At 43.6% G+C, this 16,702-nt stretch overlaps 1 protein-coding gene across 8 annotated transcripts in view; it reads left to right on the top strand.

Moving 5' to 3' along the window:
- The window catches only part of LOC138747450 (sodium channel protein type 8 subunit alpha-like), a 225,583-nt gene extending 209,537 nt beyond the window's left edge, over positions 1–16,046 (top strand). For all 8 annotated transcript variants that reach the window (XM_069906685.1, XM_069906684.1, XM_069906686.1 and 5 more), the window contains 5 exons: positions 545–598; positions 5,435–5,572; positions 6,374–6,478; positions 8,847–9,117; positions 13,987–16,046. In XM_069906685.1, the coding sequence (XP_069762786.1) occupies positions 545–598; positions 5,435–5,572; positions 6,374–6,478; positions 8,847–9,117; positions 13,987–15,134 (1,716 nt within the window). In that variant the 3' untranslated portion in view covers positions 15,135–16,046. The remainder of the gene's footprint in view (positions 1–544; positions 599–5,434; positions 5,573–6,373; positions 6,479–8,846; positions 9,118–13,986) is intronic.
- Positions 16,047–16,702: the final 656 nt, after the last annotated feature.

The raw sequence follows: 16,702 nt of genomic DNA, 5'->3' as shown, positions 1-16,702 counted from the left end.
GAATAAAAGGGCATCATGGTTGGCATAGCGGTTAGTGCATGCCTTTACAGTACCAACAATCGGGACTGGGGTTCGAATTCCATGCTCTCTGTAAGGAGTTTGTACATTCTCTCAGAGCCTGTGTGTGTTCTCCCTGGGAGGAGCTCTGGTTTCCTCCCACCGTTCGAAACGAACTGGGGTGTAGTTCAATTGGGTCTAATTGGGCGGCATGGACTCATCAGCCGAAAGGGCCTGTTGCCCTGCTGTATAGCTGCATTAACAAAATTAAATGTAAAAAATGTGAATTTAAGGTCAATTTTATGTGCTCAAAAGAAAGGGTGGGTGTTGGGGGTGGTGTCTGAGCCCTTGGTGCTCAGAACTAATTCAATCTCCATTCACTTTGCCATTTTCCAGTTGGAATACAGGTTTAATTATCATTTTCAAGAAAAAAATTGGGGAAAGAAGCCCTGGAGCTGAGGCAGAGTTGGGCAAACTTTTTGTACTTGGAGAGCAAAGGAAGTGAATGATCACCTTATTGATTGGGTCTCAATTTTACTTTCCCTAGGCTACCTTCAAAGGTTGGATGGACATCATGTATGCAGCCGTTGATTCACGAAAGGTAAGGGCAAAAACATGAAGTTTTCATTTCTGCAGTGATTGAGTTTCAAAGCATTGATCAGGAAAACTTTGTGGAACACGTGAAGCACAATCAATCACATAACAACTGAAGTTGCTGAAATTGTAGGCTTTTATTTGCAAGAGGTGGACAGCATCCCTGTGTTGGTTGTTCACACTGAGCCGGACTCGAACTGGGGTGGGGGGGGGGGCAGGCTTGTGGCATGACAGCCATTATGAGGAAGAAAGGGGAGGAGTTATGAGCCGGCCAGTGAGAGCAGGGTCAACCAGGAAAGGTCATGACATTTAAATGTGGCATGCAAATATTTACGATAGTGGTTTCACCACACCACGTGAAGGAATTCTCTTATTACAGGGACCCTACCAGCAGACACTGGGTCATTTGCTATTGCAATGCTCAGAACTGATCCTCGATGTCCCAATTACTTGCCGATTGAAATTCTGATCCTGTCTGACCTTAACACTCTTACTTGTGACTTAAATTCAGCCGAGTTCGTTTACTTCCTCAATGATGATAAAGGAAGCAGAGGCAAATGGGCAATCAAAGTTCAGATTGAGGACATACATCACTTCATGTACGTCCCTGAGATTCTTTTTCCTGTGGGCCATGCAGAATTTCCACTTATCGGTAGTGCAAACTGTACTCAAGAAAAGAAGCGTATATAAAAGAGAGAAACGTTAATAGAGAAAGGTATGTGTGCAAAGACTGAAAAAATATTCAGTATTTATATATTCAGTGCAAAAGTACGAGCCCTTAAAAGAGCCCTGATTGAGTTTGTTGTTGAGGAATCTGATGGGGGAGGGGGGAGCAGCTGTTCCTGAACCTAGTGGGGCGAGTCTTGTGGCCCATAGACCTCTTTCCTGATGGCAGCAGCGAGAACAGAGTGTATGCTGGGCGGTGTGGATCCTTGATGATTGCTGCTGCCCTCCCAGCATTCGCGACAGTTTAGGGTTTGTTGAAAGAGAAATTTGCAGCGAGGAGCCCACCTGCAATGCATCGCTGTTTTAATGCCCATTTCCCATTGTGAGCCAATTTCTTAGCTCACATCTCTTTTCCACTCAATTCTGAAGGTTCAATATTCCGGTGAGAAAACCAGTGGCGATACTGTGGTCGATTGCATTGATTGCAGAACCCTTATTAAAAGTGTGGGGGGAGGGGGAGGAGATATTATTTTGGTTCCACTTTAAGAGTATAATTAGGCAAAATGTTAACCAAAATGTTTTGCTCTTGCTTGCAATTGAGTGGTCTACAAACGCTGTTGTGTGCTACAAGATGGGTTGTTATGTTCAGAATAGGTTTGATGGGTTCAAAGAGAATCAGGGCTGGACGTGTGTTATTAACAAACAGTTGGTCTTTATTTACGCTCTGAGGAATTCACAAAAGGGCTCACGCAGACTAATACACACAGCAATGATACCAAACAACTGCACATTGGGTGCAAATAAATCACTGCTGAACATTCTCAACTCCCAATTGGGAATTGAAAGGTGAAACACATAATACCCACCACCCCCCACTCTCTCTCTAGCAGTCACAGCACACTATTAAACCATAAGTTAATTGCAACTAACAAAGATATCAAATGAACCTGGTCTCCAGCATTGCCCACGGCTCAGGATCCAGGACAGGCCGATCACACTCAGCCCTCTGGTGCCCGCCCATGGCCAGCACCCTGGAGTTCGGTGATAGCCTCGAGGCAGGAGCAAAAAGAGAACTAGTAGGCTGCATGTGTGGGGTTTTTAATTCAGGGCTAGTCCACATGACCTGCGAGGACCAATCATGCATCAGCCTCACAGATGGGCAGATCTAACCCTTGATTGGCAGGTGAGGTCACTTCCGACTCTTGCCTGCTGGAGAGGTCACGTAACCCTCCCGTGACGTGGGTTCATCTGAGGCCCTTCATCTTCAACAAGCTGTGAAATCCTCTTCTGCAAATAGCACTGCCATTACTTGCATGGGCTGCTCCAACAACAACCACCTCTCCCATCCCACAAACCTACCACCAGCCAGCACAAGTGCTTCAGGTGCATGGGAACACCAACATCCACAGGCTCCCTCTGAGCAGCACGCTGTGGCGATTTGGACTGATGTTGCTTGTTCCCTGATTATGACAGTCTTAGAATTTATTGTCATGAACAAGTTGTGAAATTCACTGTTTTGTGGCAGCTTTATGGTGCAAACATTTCTATAAACCACCTTACAAAATAAATAAAATAGTGCACGAAAAAAGTCAAAGTCGGGCAGTGTCTTTGGTTCTTGATCATTCAGGAAGCTGATGGCGGAGGGGATGAAGCTGTCCTTGTGCCTCTGAGTGCTCATCTTCTGGCTTTCTCCATCTATTCCAACATGGTAGAAGCCAATTCCAGCCATTGCAACCCATGCTACCCATTTACCCCACCAACTCCCATACATGTTCGGAGGCTGGAAGGAAACTGGAGTGCCCAGAAGAAACCCACGCAAGTCATGGGGAGAATATACAAATTCCTTACAGACAGCGCGGGATTCGAGCACGGGGGTTGTCCCTTTTTCCTCGATGGTAGCAGAGTGAAGAGGGCATGACCTGGGTGGTGGGGGTCTTTGAGAATAGAGGCTGCTTTTTTAAGACACCGCCTCATGCCGATGTCCTCGATGGAGTGGAGTCTGGTGCCCGTGAGGTCGCAGGCCGGGTTAACAACTCTCGAGTTTATTCTTGTCCTGAGAGTTGACACCTCTGTACCAGGCAGTGGGGCAATCAGCCAGGATGCTCTCCACGGTCCACCTGTAGAAGTTTATGAGATTCTTCAGTGACATCCTGAACCTCCTCAAACACCTCGCAAAGTATAGCCGCTGGCGGACTTAAAGAGTGGCATGGTTAGCAACCCCCATGCTCGAATCCCGCGCTGTCTGTAAGGACTTTGTACATTCTCCCCATGACTTGCATGGGTTTCTTCCGGGCACTCCAAACACGTATGGGAGTTGGTGGGGTAAATGGGTTGCATGGGTTTCAATGGCTGGAATTGGCTTCTACCGTGTTGGAACAGATGGAGAAAGCCAGATTGTCAAGGAAAGAATATGTCTCAATTGTACAAACCATTAGCCAGAGAGAATAATTTTAAAGTTGGAATAAATCTTCAGATCTGATTTTGGATTTATTGTCAGAGAACATGCATGACAACACATACAGCCCTGAGATTTACCACTTAATGGTCATGCAAAAAAAATACTGTACACCATATAAACATGTAAAGAAATAAACAAATGTAAACAGATACTGAATGTAAATAAACTGTGCAATAAAAAAGGGGAGAAAAATCAAAAAAGTTCACAAGTAAGAAAGAAAGAAAAAAAACCCTGTTGATCTTGCATATCTGAAATGGAAACAACATGCTGGAATTCCTCAGCAGGTCAAGCGGCCTCCAAGGGGACAGAAACCAGGTTAACATTTCAGTTTGCTGATGCTTTGCTCCAAGTTGAGAACATTTGGAAGGCAGGCACAAGTTAAGTTGCAGAGAAGAGGAGGGAGTGAAGGAATGAAGGGGTGGAGGTAAGGATTGATGTTAGCTGAGAACACGCTGCAACAATTCTTTTTCCTTCTTTGGTTCTCCCTCTATTTCCACCTGTGGACGGATTAGATTTGAGATGTCAGATTTATTGTCAGAAGACATAACATCACATACAACCCTAAGATTCTTTTTCCTGCAGGTGTGGCAGAATTACCACTAATTGGTAGTGCAAAAAAAAAACTGTATGCAACGTACACATGTAAACTAACTGTGCAATACAAAAAAGGGGAGAAAAATCAATGAAGTGCACAAGTAAAAGTCTTTAAATGAGTCCTTGATTGAGTTTGTCTTTGAGGAGTCTGATGGTGGAGGGGGAACAGCTGTTCCTGAACCTGGTGGTGTGAGTCTTGTGGCCCCTAGACCTCTTTCCTGATGGCAGCAGCAAGAACAGAGCATGTGCTGGGTGGTATGGGTCCATGATGATTGCTGCTGCTCTCCAACGGCAGCATTCCCAGTCTGTTCTCGATGGTGGGGAGGGTTTTTGCCTGTGGAGTCCTAGGCTGTGGCCACTACCTTTTGGAGGGCTTTACACTCAGGAATCTTGGGGTATCCATGATGCAGCCGACAGCACACTTTCTACCACACCTCTGTAGGGAACAGTTCAATGTATTTCAAAATTCTCTCCAAACCATTAGTTGCCCTTTACTTCCTTTGGACGCTGCCTGACCTGCTGAATTTCTCCAGCACTTTTGTGTATTGCATTTGACCCCCTAGCATCTGCAGGCTTTCCTGCTTAACTCCGAATAGCTGTTTTCTTCTGACAGGTTTCTTTTGTCATCCTTGGCTGCCATCAGTTATTACAGAGCAACTCGAGGTGACAGGGATGTGGGAGGTGGTGGGGACGTGGGAGGAGGCTGAGATAGCAGTAGAACTGATCCACGGATCATCGGTGGAACCAGGGGCAGTGCTTCTGCTCTTCCGCAGGATAGAGAGGATTTTCCCATCAACTTATCGGCAAGCTTCCACTGATCCTTCCAGGGCCTCTGCTTAGGAGACACAAGTGCAGATGGCTGAATGGCGTTTGCTCAGAGCCCAGATTACACAGGCACTTTAAAAAAAATTTTAACCAAGAAGTTGCTTTGTTCTCATTTGCAGACTGGCTTACTTTTGGGGGATAAAAATGCTTAATTTTGAGAGTATTTCATCATGGTCCTCATGCGTCTTTTGTGGTTGATGGAAAAGCTGTGGAAAAGCAAGGGCGAGTCACAAGCCTCTGGCGTCGTCTTGTCGAATGCTGTTGTGCTGTAAAGATATATAAGATAATTTCTTACTTCAGGTTGAAGAGCAACCATTCTACGAGGACAACATCTACATGTACATATATTTTGTGATCTTCATCATTTTTGGATCCTTCTTCACATTGAATCTCTTCATTGGTGTCATTATTGACAACTTCAATCAACAAAAGAAAAAGATAAGTTGACCACCTCTTTTGCAGGAGAAAATTACAGTGGTTTCTCTTTTTTTGTTAAACCTTTGAGCCAAGTTAAACATTGGCACATTCGTGTGCACGCATCACAGTTCAGTATTATCGACGATACAGTTTCGAAATCCTCTAATTAGTGGATGATAGACCCGTCATATCAGATGACAAAAGCTCCATTGGCCGCCCCATTGCCAAATTATGACACCCTCTCTCCTCGGTCACCTTTTGGGGTTTGGCTGCACAGTTCAAGTGTATTGCCATCTGATCCTACAAGTACAACCCAACGAAACAGTGTTCTCCAGTCCTTAGTATGAAACACACACACACACACCAGACAAACAATCCACGTCAAGAACATACAGTTTATACATGTATATTAAAAAAATATAAACACAGGAACTGTTCAACTTCCAGATCTCACCCAATCCGCTGGCTATTGGTGTCTGAGCCTGATCGCATCCTCATTCCACGTCCACACATAATCCTGGGGCTGTTACCCCACATTTCTGAATGGCGTTAAAAATAATGGCACTGTGTGTGTCCATATATGCGCAAACCTTTGTGTGTGTGTGTGTGTGTGTGTGTGTGTGTGTGTGTGCGTGTGTGTGTGTGTGTGTGTGTGTGTGTGTGTGTGTGACATTGAGTGGAATCATGAATCAATAAAATGAATTGGATAATTATCTGATCAACTGCCTTGCAGCCAAGATTCATTGGCTTTAATGAGGTGTGAGCAAGATGTTTATCGATGTATTCTCAAGGTTGTAACCAGTTTTTCTTTGTTCTCTATACTTTGGAGGGCAGGATATCTTTATGACAGAAGAACAAAAGAAATATTACAATGCAATGAAAAAACTGGGGTCAAAGAAACCTCAGAAGCCTATACCAAGGCCACTGGTAAGTTTTGCACAAGTGCAACCAATCGTTTGGACTGTTCTGATGGAACTCGTTTTTTGATTTGTCCACCAAGCAGATTCTGTGACCGTGAAAATGAATATAAGGCTGCTGACAATTGTCAAATATTGCTGTGCCGCTTGATGTGTAAACTTCAGAAGTGTTCCGGTCCCTGGCAAAGACTTTAACAATGACTTGTGCGTGGAAGTGCGATGCTGTTGTTTGAACGCTCTGCTTGCTTGGATTTCTGAAGGGAAAATTTGCTTCAATCACTGCTCTTTCAGTTCTCAGAACAGTTTGTTCTGTATGAAATGAAAATTTGACGGTTATGCCTACGCATCAGAATCTGAATTTATTGTCATGAACGCCTCAGAAAATTTGTGATTTTTTTTTCTGGCAATGTCACTGAGAGAAAAGAGAAAAGTGAGGCCGTGTCTGTGGTTCATTGATCATTCAGGAATCTGATGGCAGAGGGGAAAAAGCTGTCGTCGTGCCGCTGAGAGCTCGATTTCAGGCTCCTGTACCTTTTCCCCTGATGGTAGCTGAGTGAAGAGGGCATGGCCTGGGTGGTGTGGGGGGGGCCTTAAGGATAGAGGCTGCTTTTTTAAGACACCGCCTCATGTTGATGTCCTTGATGGAGTGAAGTCTGGGGCCTGTGATATCGCAGGCCGAGTTACAAACCTGTAGTCTTTTTCTGTCCTGTGCATTGGCACCTCTGTGCCAGATGGTCAAACAACCAGTCAGAATGGTGACATTTTAGAAATCTACACCAAGAAATCAAACCCATTTATGAATGTTATTGTGTGCAACTTGAGCATAAAAGCCATTTTTCACGTTAGCTTGCACAAACAATAATTTCTAGATGAGTTTGTAACGATCAGAAAATTGGTTGGCCAATCCGGGCCACAATTTACCTTGATGTGTTTTGTTTGGTGTTCAGTCATATCCTCATTTATGAACAGCAGTCGTACATTTAAAGATGTAACCTACAGTTAGTGTTTAGAAGTCAAGGATTTTGCAGGTGATTCGGGATGATTTTCCAACTAGGCAAGCTCTATTTTCTGGACACCCGTACTTGAAAATCAAATCAATGCTTTGTCTTTTCATTATTAGGCAATTGAAAATTGAATTCCTCACACCTTTCCCCCCCCAACCCCCACCCGAGTGAAACGTGCCCACGTAGCTTCCTGAAATTTGACCAGACACGCCAGACCAGCAGAGTTTTCATGTTGGGGATAATATCATTTCCCCGTGTAACTTCCCTTTTGGATGATGGTTGTGGGGCAAGCTGACCTGTATTGTATTGGTAGGACCCTTGCTCAGCCATACCTGGGATAACTGGGTATGACCACCACAGGGCTAGATTGAGATTTTGGTGGGTAAGTGACGTATTCATCTCACTCCAGACAATAACCCTTTCCACTCCCCTCTCCCTCCATGCTTCCCCATCGCCAAGTTATTACTACTTAAATTTTTAACCATGCTTCATCCTCTGCCTGGACTCAACCTGCTAACCCCAATGCCAAGAGCATCCATTCCATAATATCACACCAGTCCTGATTCCAAATTTTGTCATGCCACCTCCAGCCCACAGAATAACGCTGGCCCTAATAGGCCTCTCCTTCCTGCAGTTCCACTCAAACGCCATGTCAGCGGCACAGTTAGCATAGCACTATTACAGCATTCAGTTCTGGTCTCCTCATTACAGGAAGGATGTGGAAGCTATGGAGAGGGTGCAGAGGAGATTCACCAGGACATTGCCTGGAATGGGAAACCAGTCTTATGAGACAAGGTTAGCAGAGCTGGGACTTTTCCCTTTGGAGTGCAGAAAGATGAGAGGAGACTTGATAGAGGCCTACAAGATTCTGAGAAGTATCGATAGAGTGGACAGCCAGCACCTGTTTCCCAGGGCGGGAATAGCAAACACCAGAGGATGTATAGTCAAAGTGAAGGGAGGGAAGTTTAGGGGAGGCGTCAGGGGTAAGTTTTTTTTTTTACGCAAGAGAGTTGTGGATGCCTGGAATGCCTTGCCGGGGGTGGTGGTGGAGACTTGAATAACAGGGGCATTTAGGTGACTCTTAGATGGACGGAAGAAAAATAGAGGATTACAGGGTAGGGAGGGTTTGGAACTTTTTGGGGGGAGGTATATATGGGTCGGCACAAAATCGAGGGTCAAAGGGCCTGTACTGTGCTGAAATTTTCTGTTTTTCATCCTCCCTCAGTAAGGATGTGAGGCTCGTTTTCATCTTAAATCCAAGTTGGGTTTTTTTTCCTCTCCCGCCCCCAAGATGATAAATACAAAGGATGTGGTATTGTTCTTTGCCAGATAACCTTGTTGTTTATTCTGTGCTTGATTTTGTTTTTGCTGCAGAACGTAATCCAGGGTGGAGTCTATGACTTTGTGACTCAGCAGGTTTTTGACATAGTCATTATGATCCTCATCTGCCTCAACATGGTAACAATGATGGTGGAAACGGATGATCAAAGTAAAGAGAGTGAAAATATTCTGTACTGGATCAACTTCATCTTCATTATTTTCTTCACTAGTGAATGTGTACTTAAACTCTTTGCACTGAGGCATTACTATTTCACAATTGGGTGGAATATATTTGACTTTGTGGTTGTGATCCTTTCCATTGTGGGTGAGTAAAATAAGACCTGAAGATCATTGCGTTTAAGTTTAATGAATGGCTTGTGTTTGTCCAACACTGCACGCACAGTACGCTCAACAGTAGAACTAGCCTTAAAGCTTTTGCTTCGTGTCTGTAATTCCCTTGATGGCATTGGCGACTGTGCTAGCAAGGGAGGTCACCACAGATTGAAAGAGTAGCAAAAAAAAACCATTATTTTCCTGAGCAGCCAGGCGGCCCGGTTAGCGCGACGCTCTTACAGCGCCAGCGACCCAGGTGTGAATCCTGCGCCGTCTGTAAGGAGTTTGTACCTTCTCCCTGTGACCCACATGGGATTTCCCCCGGGGGGCTCTGGTTCCCTCCAAAAACGTAACGGGGGGGTCGGGGGGGGGGTTAGCAGGTTCATTGGTCACATGGGCCAGTCACTCTGCTGCACCTCCAAATTATTTTTAAATTCAGCCTGTCATCAGGATGTGGTGAAATGTTAGATTTTCCAAGGATATGGTGCTGACTTTACATAGGAACATAGGAAGTAGGAACAGGAGTCGGTCAAAATGGCCCATCGAGCCTGCTCCGCCATTCAATATGATCATGGCTGATCTAATTAATGACCTAACCCCACATACCTGCCTTCTCCCCATATCCCCTAATTCCTCTATCATGTAAAAATTTATCTAACCGAGTTTTAAATATGTTTAATGAGGCAGCCTCAACCACTTCCCTGGTTAGAGAATTACAAACATTCACTACTCTCTGGGAAAAACTATTTTTCCTCATCTCTGTCCTAAATCTACTCCCCCGAATCTTGAGACTGTGTCCTCTCGTTTTAGTTTCCCCGGCCAGCTCAAAAAACCTTCCTACATCTATCCTATCCATACCCTTCATAATCCTATGTTTCTATAAGATCTCCTCTCATTCTTCTGAACTCGAGTGAATACAATCCTAGATGATTTAATCTTTCATCATAAGTCAACCCCTTCATCCCAGGGATCAACCTAGTAAACCTCCTCTGGACCGTCTCCAAAGCCAGTATATCCTTCCTCAAATATGGAGACCAGAACTGGACACAGGACTCCAGGTGCAGTCTCACCAGTACCTTGTACAGTTGCAACATTACCTCCCTACTCCTGAATTCAATTCCTCTAGCGATGAAGGCCAACATTCCATTTGCCTTCTTAATAACCTGCTGCACCTACAACCTAACCTGTTGCGATTCATGCACAAGCACTCCCAAGTCCCTCTGAACAACAGCATGCTGTAGTTTTTCACCCTTTAAATAATATTCAGCTCTTTTATTTTCTTGCCAAAGTGGATCACCTCACACTTACTAACATTGTACTCCATCTGCCAGACCTTTGGCTACTCATCCAGCTTAACTCTATCCCTCTGCAGACTCTCCACATCCTCATTACAATTTGCTCTTCCACTCAATTTGGTGTCATCCGCAAACTTGGCGACACCACATTTTGTCCCCTCCTTCAAGTCATCAATGTAAATGATGAACAGTTTGTGGGCCTAACACTGACCCCTGCGGCATCCACTTACCAACCTGAAAAACTCCCATTTATCCCAAGTCTCTGCCTCCTGTCAGACAACCAATTTTCAATCCAGGCCAATCTACTTCCCCGGACTCCACTTTCCTGTAACTTACTGATTAGTCTCTTGTGCGGCACCTTATCAAAAGCTTTCTGGAAATCCAAATTTAATCTCCCGTTAGATTTGTAGATGAATGTCTTCCCCCCCCCCCCCCCCCCCCCCCCGACCCCCAACTTTGAAATGTATGTTATCAGCTCAAGTCATGCAACATTACATTACAGCCTCAATGGTCGTAAGAATTGCCTATGTATTAATAGGAAGGGAAGATCAATTGTTAAGCTATATTAGACATACTTTGGGAGTGAATTTGCCCCATGTTGTAACATAGGAGTCAAAAATTCTTTAGAATCAGAATTCATTGTCATGAACAGGTCACGAAATACGTTGTTTTGTGGCAGCATCACAGGGCGAACATTTCTATAGACCACCTTAGAAAATAAATGAAAATAGTGAATGTAAAATCATGGAGGCAGTTTCTATGGTTCATTCAGGAATCTGATGGTGGAGGGGATCGTTCTTGTGCCACTGAGTGGTCGTCTTCAGGCTCCTGGACCTTTTCCCCGATGGTAGCAGAGTGAAGAGGGCACGGCCTGGGTGGTGGGGGTCTTGAGGATAGAGACTGCTTTCTTAAGACACCGCCTCATGTCGATGTCCTCGATGGAGTGAAAGCTGGTGCCAGTGATGTTGTAGGCTGAGTAAACCATTCTCTGGAGTTTTTTTCGCATCCTGTGCATTGGCATCTCCATACCAGACATATAATTTTCTTTTACTGACATCGAAGAGAAGAATGAACAAGAGTGTTTGAAATTTGTTTTCCAAAACTTTTGAAAAATTGGGTGCAATTTAAATCTAACTCCTTGGCCCAGATTCTGTCTGGATGTAGTGCTGATTGCATGCTCTGTCTCACCTTGTCCTTTATTGAAGTGACATATGTGTGAGATATGTTTTGCTGCATGCAAAACGGGTGTTCCGCCTGATGGACAACAATGGTCATGACGAGATGAAAGGGCCTGCTTTGGTGTTGCCTGTCTCCGAGATTCCATGGATAACCAGACTGGCAACTTAGAATTCACTGATCTCCGTGTTTTTTTGAGATGGCCTGTTGGTGCTTGTTTGCGATATAAATGTTCCAGGTGGAATGTAAAATGCAAGAACAATGTGCAGAAGAGACATGGCAAAGAAATCAGTCCCAACCCAAATGCTTGTCACTGTTGTTGACACAGATAACATTGGACAACAATTTTTTTCAAAAGGTTTGCTTCCTGAAAAAAAATGGCAATTATGGTTGGTGTAGGGGTTAGTGCAATATCTGTTACAGCGCCAGCGATTGGGACTGGGATTCAAATCCCGCTCTGTCTGTAAGGAGTTTGTGGGTTGTCCCCAAGGGCTCCTGTTTCCTCCACCATTTGAAATGTACTGGGGGTTGTAGGTTAATTGGGTGGCATGGACTCATGGGTGTAAAGGGACTGTTACCATCCTGTACATCTAAATTTAAGTTAATTTTTAAAAAATTTAATAAAAATTTAAAAGTTGCAGCTTCAAGCTGAACACAAAGATAATTTCAGATTTGCTGTAGGAAGTTGGAGAAACATTAAATTAACTTTGATTGAATTGAACATGTTTAATCACATCATGAGGCTGACACATTGCGTCAGTTCAACTGACCGAAAAATGTTTTGCCGCTGATTTTTGTTTGTACTCAGCATCTGATGCCTCTCATGTCAGTGTCCAACAATAGTCGGTGAGTATTGATGGATTCCAGTTGTCCTGATACCACTTTTCCATGGTCACAGTGTCCTGGTTAAACCTTTCACCATGTTCGTCACTGACGGCACCAAGATCAGCCGGGAAGACGTCCAAGTGCAGATGCAGAAATTGAATTTTCAACGACATGTTGGACTTCAGGGTTTTGTCTGTTTGAAGTCGACTTAAAATATGACAAGAAATCACAAAAATAGGTTATATCTAAAAAACGGTACGTGATAGGGAAATGTAAAAGTGATTTTTGTGATCAGCTGCCCCAAATCTATAAACTACACCCAAAAGTTATCAGGAAGCAAAATCTTCATTGTCCAAGTGTTATTTGTTAAGCAAGAAGGTTAAACAAAATTTCTTTGGCCTCCTGAGATACGTGAGGGATTTCTCACCATTGTTTTCTTCCCTCCTCTCATGTTAGAACTTGGATTTGGTGGGATATCCACTGTGGTATTTACCCAAGTGGACGGCATGGTTAGTGTTGCTGTTAGTCTGACGCTATTACAGTGCCTGCCACCCCGCTGCCTGTGAGGAGTTTGCACTTTCTCTCCCCGGAACCTGCGTGGGTTTTTCTCGGGTGCTCCGGTATCCTCCCACCCTACAAAAAACATGGACGGGGGGGTGGGGGGTTCATGGTTAATTGGACAGCACAGATATCAAATGGCCAAAGTCAGCTTTGACTGTATCGCTCAAATTTAAATTAAAAGTGACTTTTGTTTCAATTTGAATGTGTACTGAGTGTAGCTGGTTGTGGAAATCTGGGGAAAGAGGCAGGACTGGGCATTGAAAGACCAAGCCGATCTGTGCATTTTCCTGCAGGAGTCACAAGGAACGTGGACTTCCTTCACCCTGGCAACCATTTAACACAGCTTGCCATACAAGAACTTCCAAGTCTGCACGGTTTAGTGCCTTGTAAGGCATTTCAATCATCCAAACTATTTGAATTTGTATTCCATGATGTAACTCATTCTGAATTATTACCCTTCCAGAAAATCCTGGATCCTAAGGTAGAGATGAAAACCAGTGCAGAACAGACACTGTGTATGGGGAAAGAATCTTTTCAAACTTGTGAAGCCTTGAGGATTAGGCTGTGGAACTTAAATTTACTGTGAATCAATAAAATTTACCGTGTGATCTGCAATTGCTCCACATTTTTGCAGTTTCACAGAGAGATGTATTATTTTCTGAGCAAAGTGTCACCTGAACTTTATAAATACTTAACCCCGTGAATACATGAATCACCAGTAATTGTATAAAACTCGCTGCTAAATGACCCCTCCAAATCTGTAATGTGCATTGAGGCCTTGCATTGAGGCCTTGCATTGAGGCCTTGCATTGAGACCTTGCATTGAGGCCTTGCAGTTCCACCTCTGCAGTTAATAAGTAGTTTTATCATCAAAGTCAGAAAATTGATTAAAACAAGCTATTTTTTGCATGAGTTAGTTGCAAATATCCTGAGTTAGTTGCAAATATTGTGCTTCATTTGTGAAAGCAGAACTGTTAATAAAACATCTTTTTCTGTTTCCTCAGGAATGTTCCTGGCTGAAATAATTGAAAAATATTTTGTGTCACCAACACTTTTCAGAGTAATTCGATTGGCTCGAATTGGCCGTATTTTGCGTCTAATCAAAGGAGCCAAAGGAATCCGGACGCTATTGTTTGCCTTAATGATGTCTTTGCCAGCGCTGTTCAACATTGGCCTTTTGTTGTTCCTGGTCATGTTCATCTTTTCCATATTTGGAATGTCTAATTTTGCATACGTCAAGAAAGAAGCTGGCATCGACGATATGTTTAACTTTGAAACATTTGGCAACAGTATGATCTGCTTGTTCCAGGTCACAACGTCTGCCGGCTGGGATGGGCTACTCTTGCCAATCTTGAACAGACCCCCAGATTGTGACCCTGATAAGGAAAACCCAGGCACAGCCGTTAAAGGAGACTGTGGTAATCCATCTGTGGGGATATTTTTCTTCGTCAGTTACATCATCATATCATTTTTGATTGTTGTGAACATGTACATTGCCATCATTCTGGAGAACTTCAGTGTGGCGACAGAGGAGAGTGCTGAACCACTGAGTGAGGATGACTTCGAGACATTCTATGAAATCTGGGAGAAGTTTGATCCTGATGCCACACAGTTCATTGAGTATAACAAGTTATCCGACTTTGCTGACACTTTGGAAGCACCTCTCAGAGTTCCAAAGCCCAATCACATTGAACTCATTGCCATGGATCTACCCATGGTGAGTGGAGACAGGATTCACTGTCTGGATATCTTGTTCGCGTTTACCAAGCGCGTGCTCGGCGAGAGCGGAGAGATGGATGTCCTTCGGCAGCAGATGGAGGAGAGATTTGTGGCGTCGAATCCCTCGAAAGTCTCCTACGAGCCGATCACCACCACGCTTCGACGCAAGCACGAGGAAGTGTGCGCCATCATCATTCAGCGAGCTTTCAGGGCGCACTTGGCGAGGCGGAAGATTATCATCAAGGGAAGGCCTCCGTACACCAAGTCGGGCGGGCACGCAAACGAGAATGGCAACCCCAATCAAGAAAAGAAGGAGGGAACTCCCTCCACTGCCTCACTGCCATCGTATGACAGTGTAACTAAACCTGAAAAACAAGAGAAGGATCGAAAGGGCAAAAACAACCAAAAAGACATCAGGGAATCTAAGTTGTGAAAAAAAATTCCATTTGCAAGCAAATGTTGTTTACAGACTTAAAGTATATAGATATATATAAATATATATATATATCAATGCAGAACAGTGACCCAATTTCTAGAACAAAAAGAACTCTCAGCTAGAGATCTATACCAAACATAATCTGCTTACAATATAAAGTTGTTGCCTAGATGGCAGTGACCTCCCCCTGTCATGACACTAGGACCCTGTACAGCAAAGGGGATTCAATAAACTCCAGCAGGTGGTTACTGTATCTACTTTGGCAGTCACTGCAACAAAGGACAAACTAGGCTGCTAGGATCAGTACATTGTCAAGGGGGGTCAGACAGACCGATTTTATTTTCTCATTTTAGTTCACTCTTTCAGACAAAAACAGACAAAAACAAAAAAAATTTTACCAAGATTTATTTGACCATGCAAAATTCTGGTTGCCCCCTTCCATTACCTGTTCAGCAACTGTAACATTTAGCCCATGTTATTAATTTTTAGTTTTCTTTCGTGTACCTGCATACTTTTCTACATGGGCTTCATGTTGTCTGGGGATAAGGGGAGGTACGTGGGTTTTCTTTGCGGACTGAGGGGGACTTGCTCAGGCCGATTCCAAAAAAATAAATAAATAAAATTGTGCTCGTTCAATGCATAAAAAAATGATTTGCATGATTAGCATGTTGTGATCAGAAACCATGCATGTAGAGTCATAGACCACAGACACAAGTACTTTGTCCACACAGTGGCTCTGTCTGGTGGCTGAGGCATTCCACTGTCAAACATACACTATATCGGGGGACAGCCTACTATCATGCCCGTCACCAAGTATTTACAAACTCTTTAATGAATCATTCATCCAACCTCAGTAGAAGTAAACAAAAAAAAACAAGGGGGGTTGTGTGTATGTTTAATAGCTAATGTTCTGAACATACAGCCACTGTTGCACATAAATTGCTGCTCTCTCTCCTCCTTAAAGGGGAACATTAAAATACAAGAATGGCTTGTTGTATTTAAATTTCAATGTAAACCAAAACTAGGGCTTTAAAGATCGTTCATTTGTATCTTGCAGTATTGATTAATCACCTTCATATTGCAGAGTAGACATTTTATACGGAAGTAAGGGATGCTGTGTACATGGAAATTTATCTCTGTGGTGCAAATTTTGGGGTACTGGATTTGGGGTATACACAGCACCGAGGTGTGTATTAATCCAAGTTGATACCGTTTTTGAATTTCCAATATCCTTTAAAAAAAAGAAAATGAACATTCACACCTTCATCAGTGATGGTTTGCAGTTGGCACTTTGATGCATGTTTTTCTTGCTTCTGTAGTCACATATAATGTTTTTTCTCTAATAATCACATTTGGTTAAAAAAAAATAATTAAAAAAAAAAGAAATAAATAGAAATAACACGACAAGTCACAGTGCTGAGTGCAAGTGGCCGGCCGTGCACCTTCATTTCATTTCATTTCTTGTCGTTCCCCTCTGCCAGATGACAACCAAATGAGCATTCATCTTTTCTCCCCTCATTAGCTTCCCCAATTAGAGTACGATGTATAAAACCGAGAGTCATACC

The sequence above is a fragment of the Narcine bancroftii genome, chromosome 12 (genome assembly GCF_036971445.1).
Source record: "Narcine bancroftii isolate sNarBan1 chromosome 12, sNarBan1.hap1, whole genome shotgun sequence".
NCBI lineage: Eukaryota > Metazoa > Chordata > Chondrichthyes > Torpediniformes > Narcinidae > Narcine > Narcine bancroftii.
This window is presented reverse-complemented; position numbering and strand designations above follow the sequence as displayed.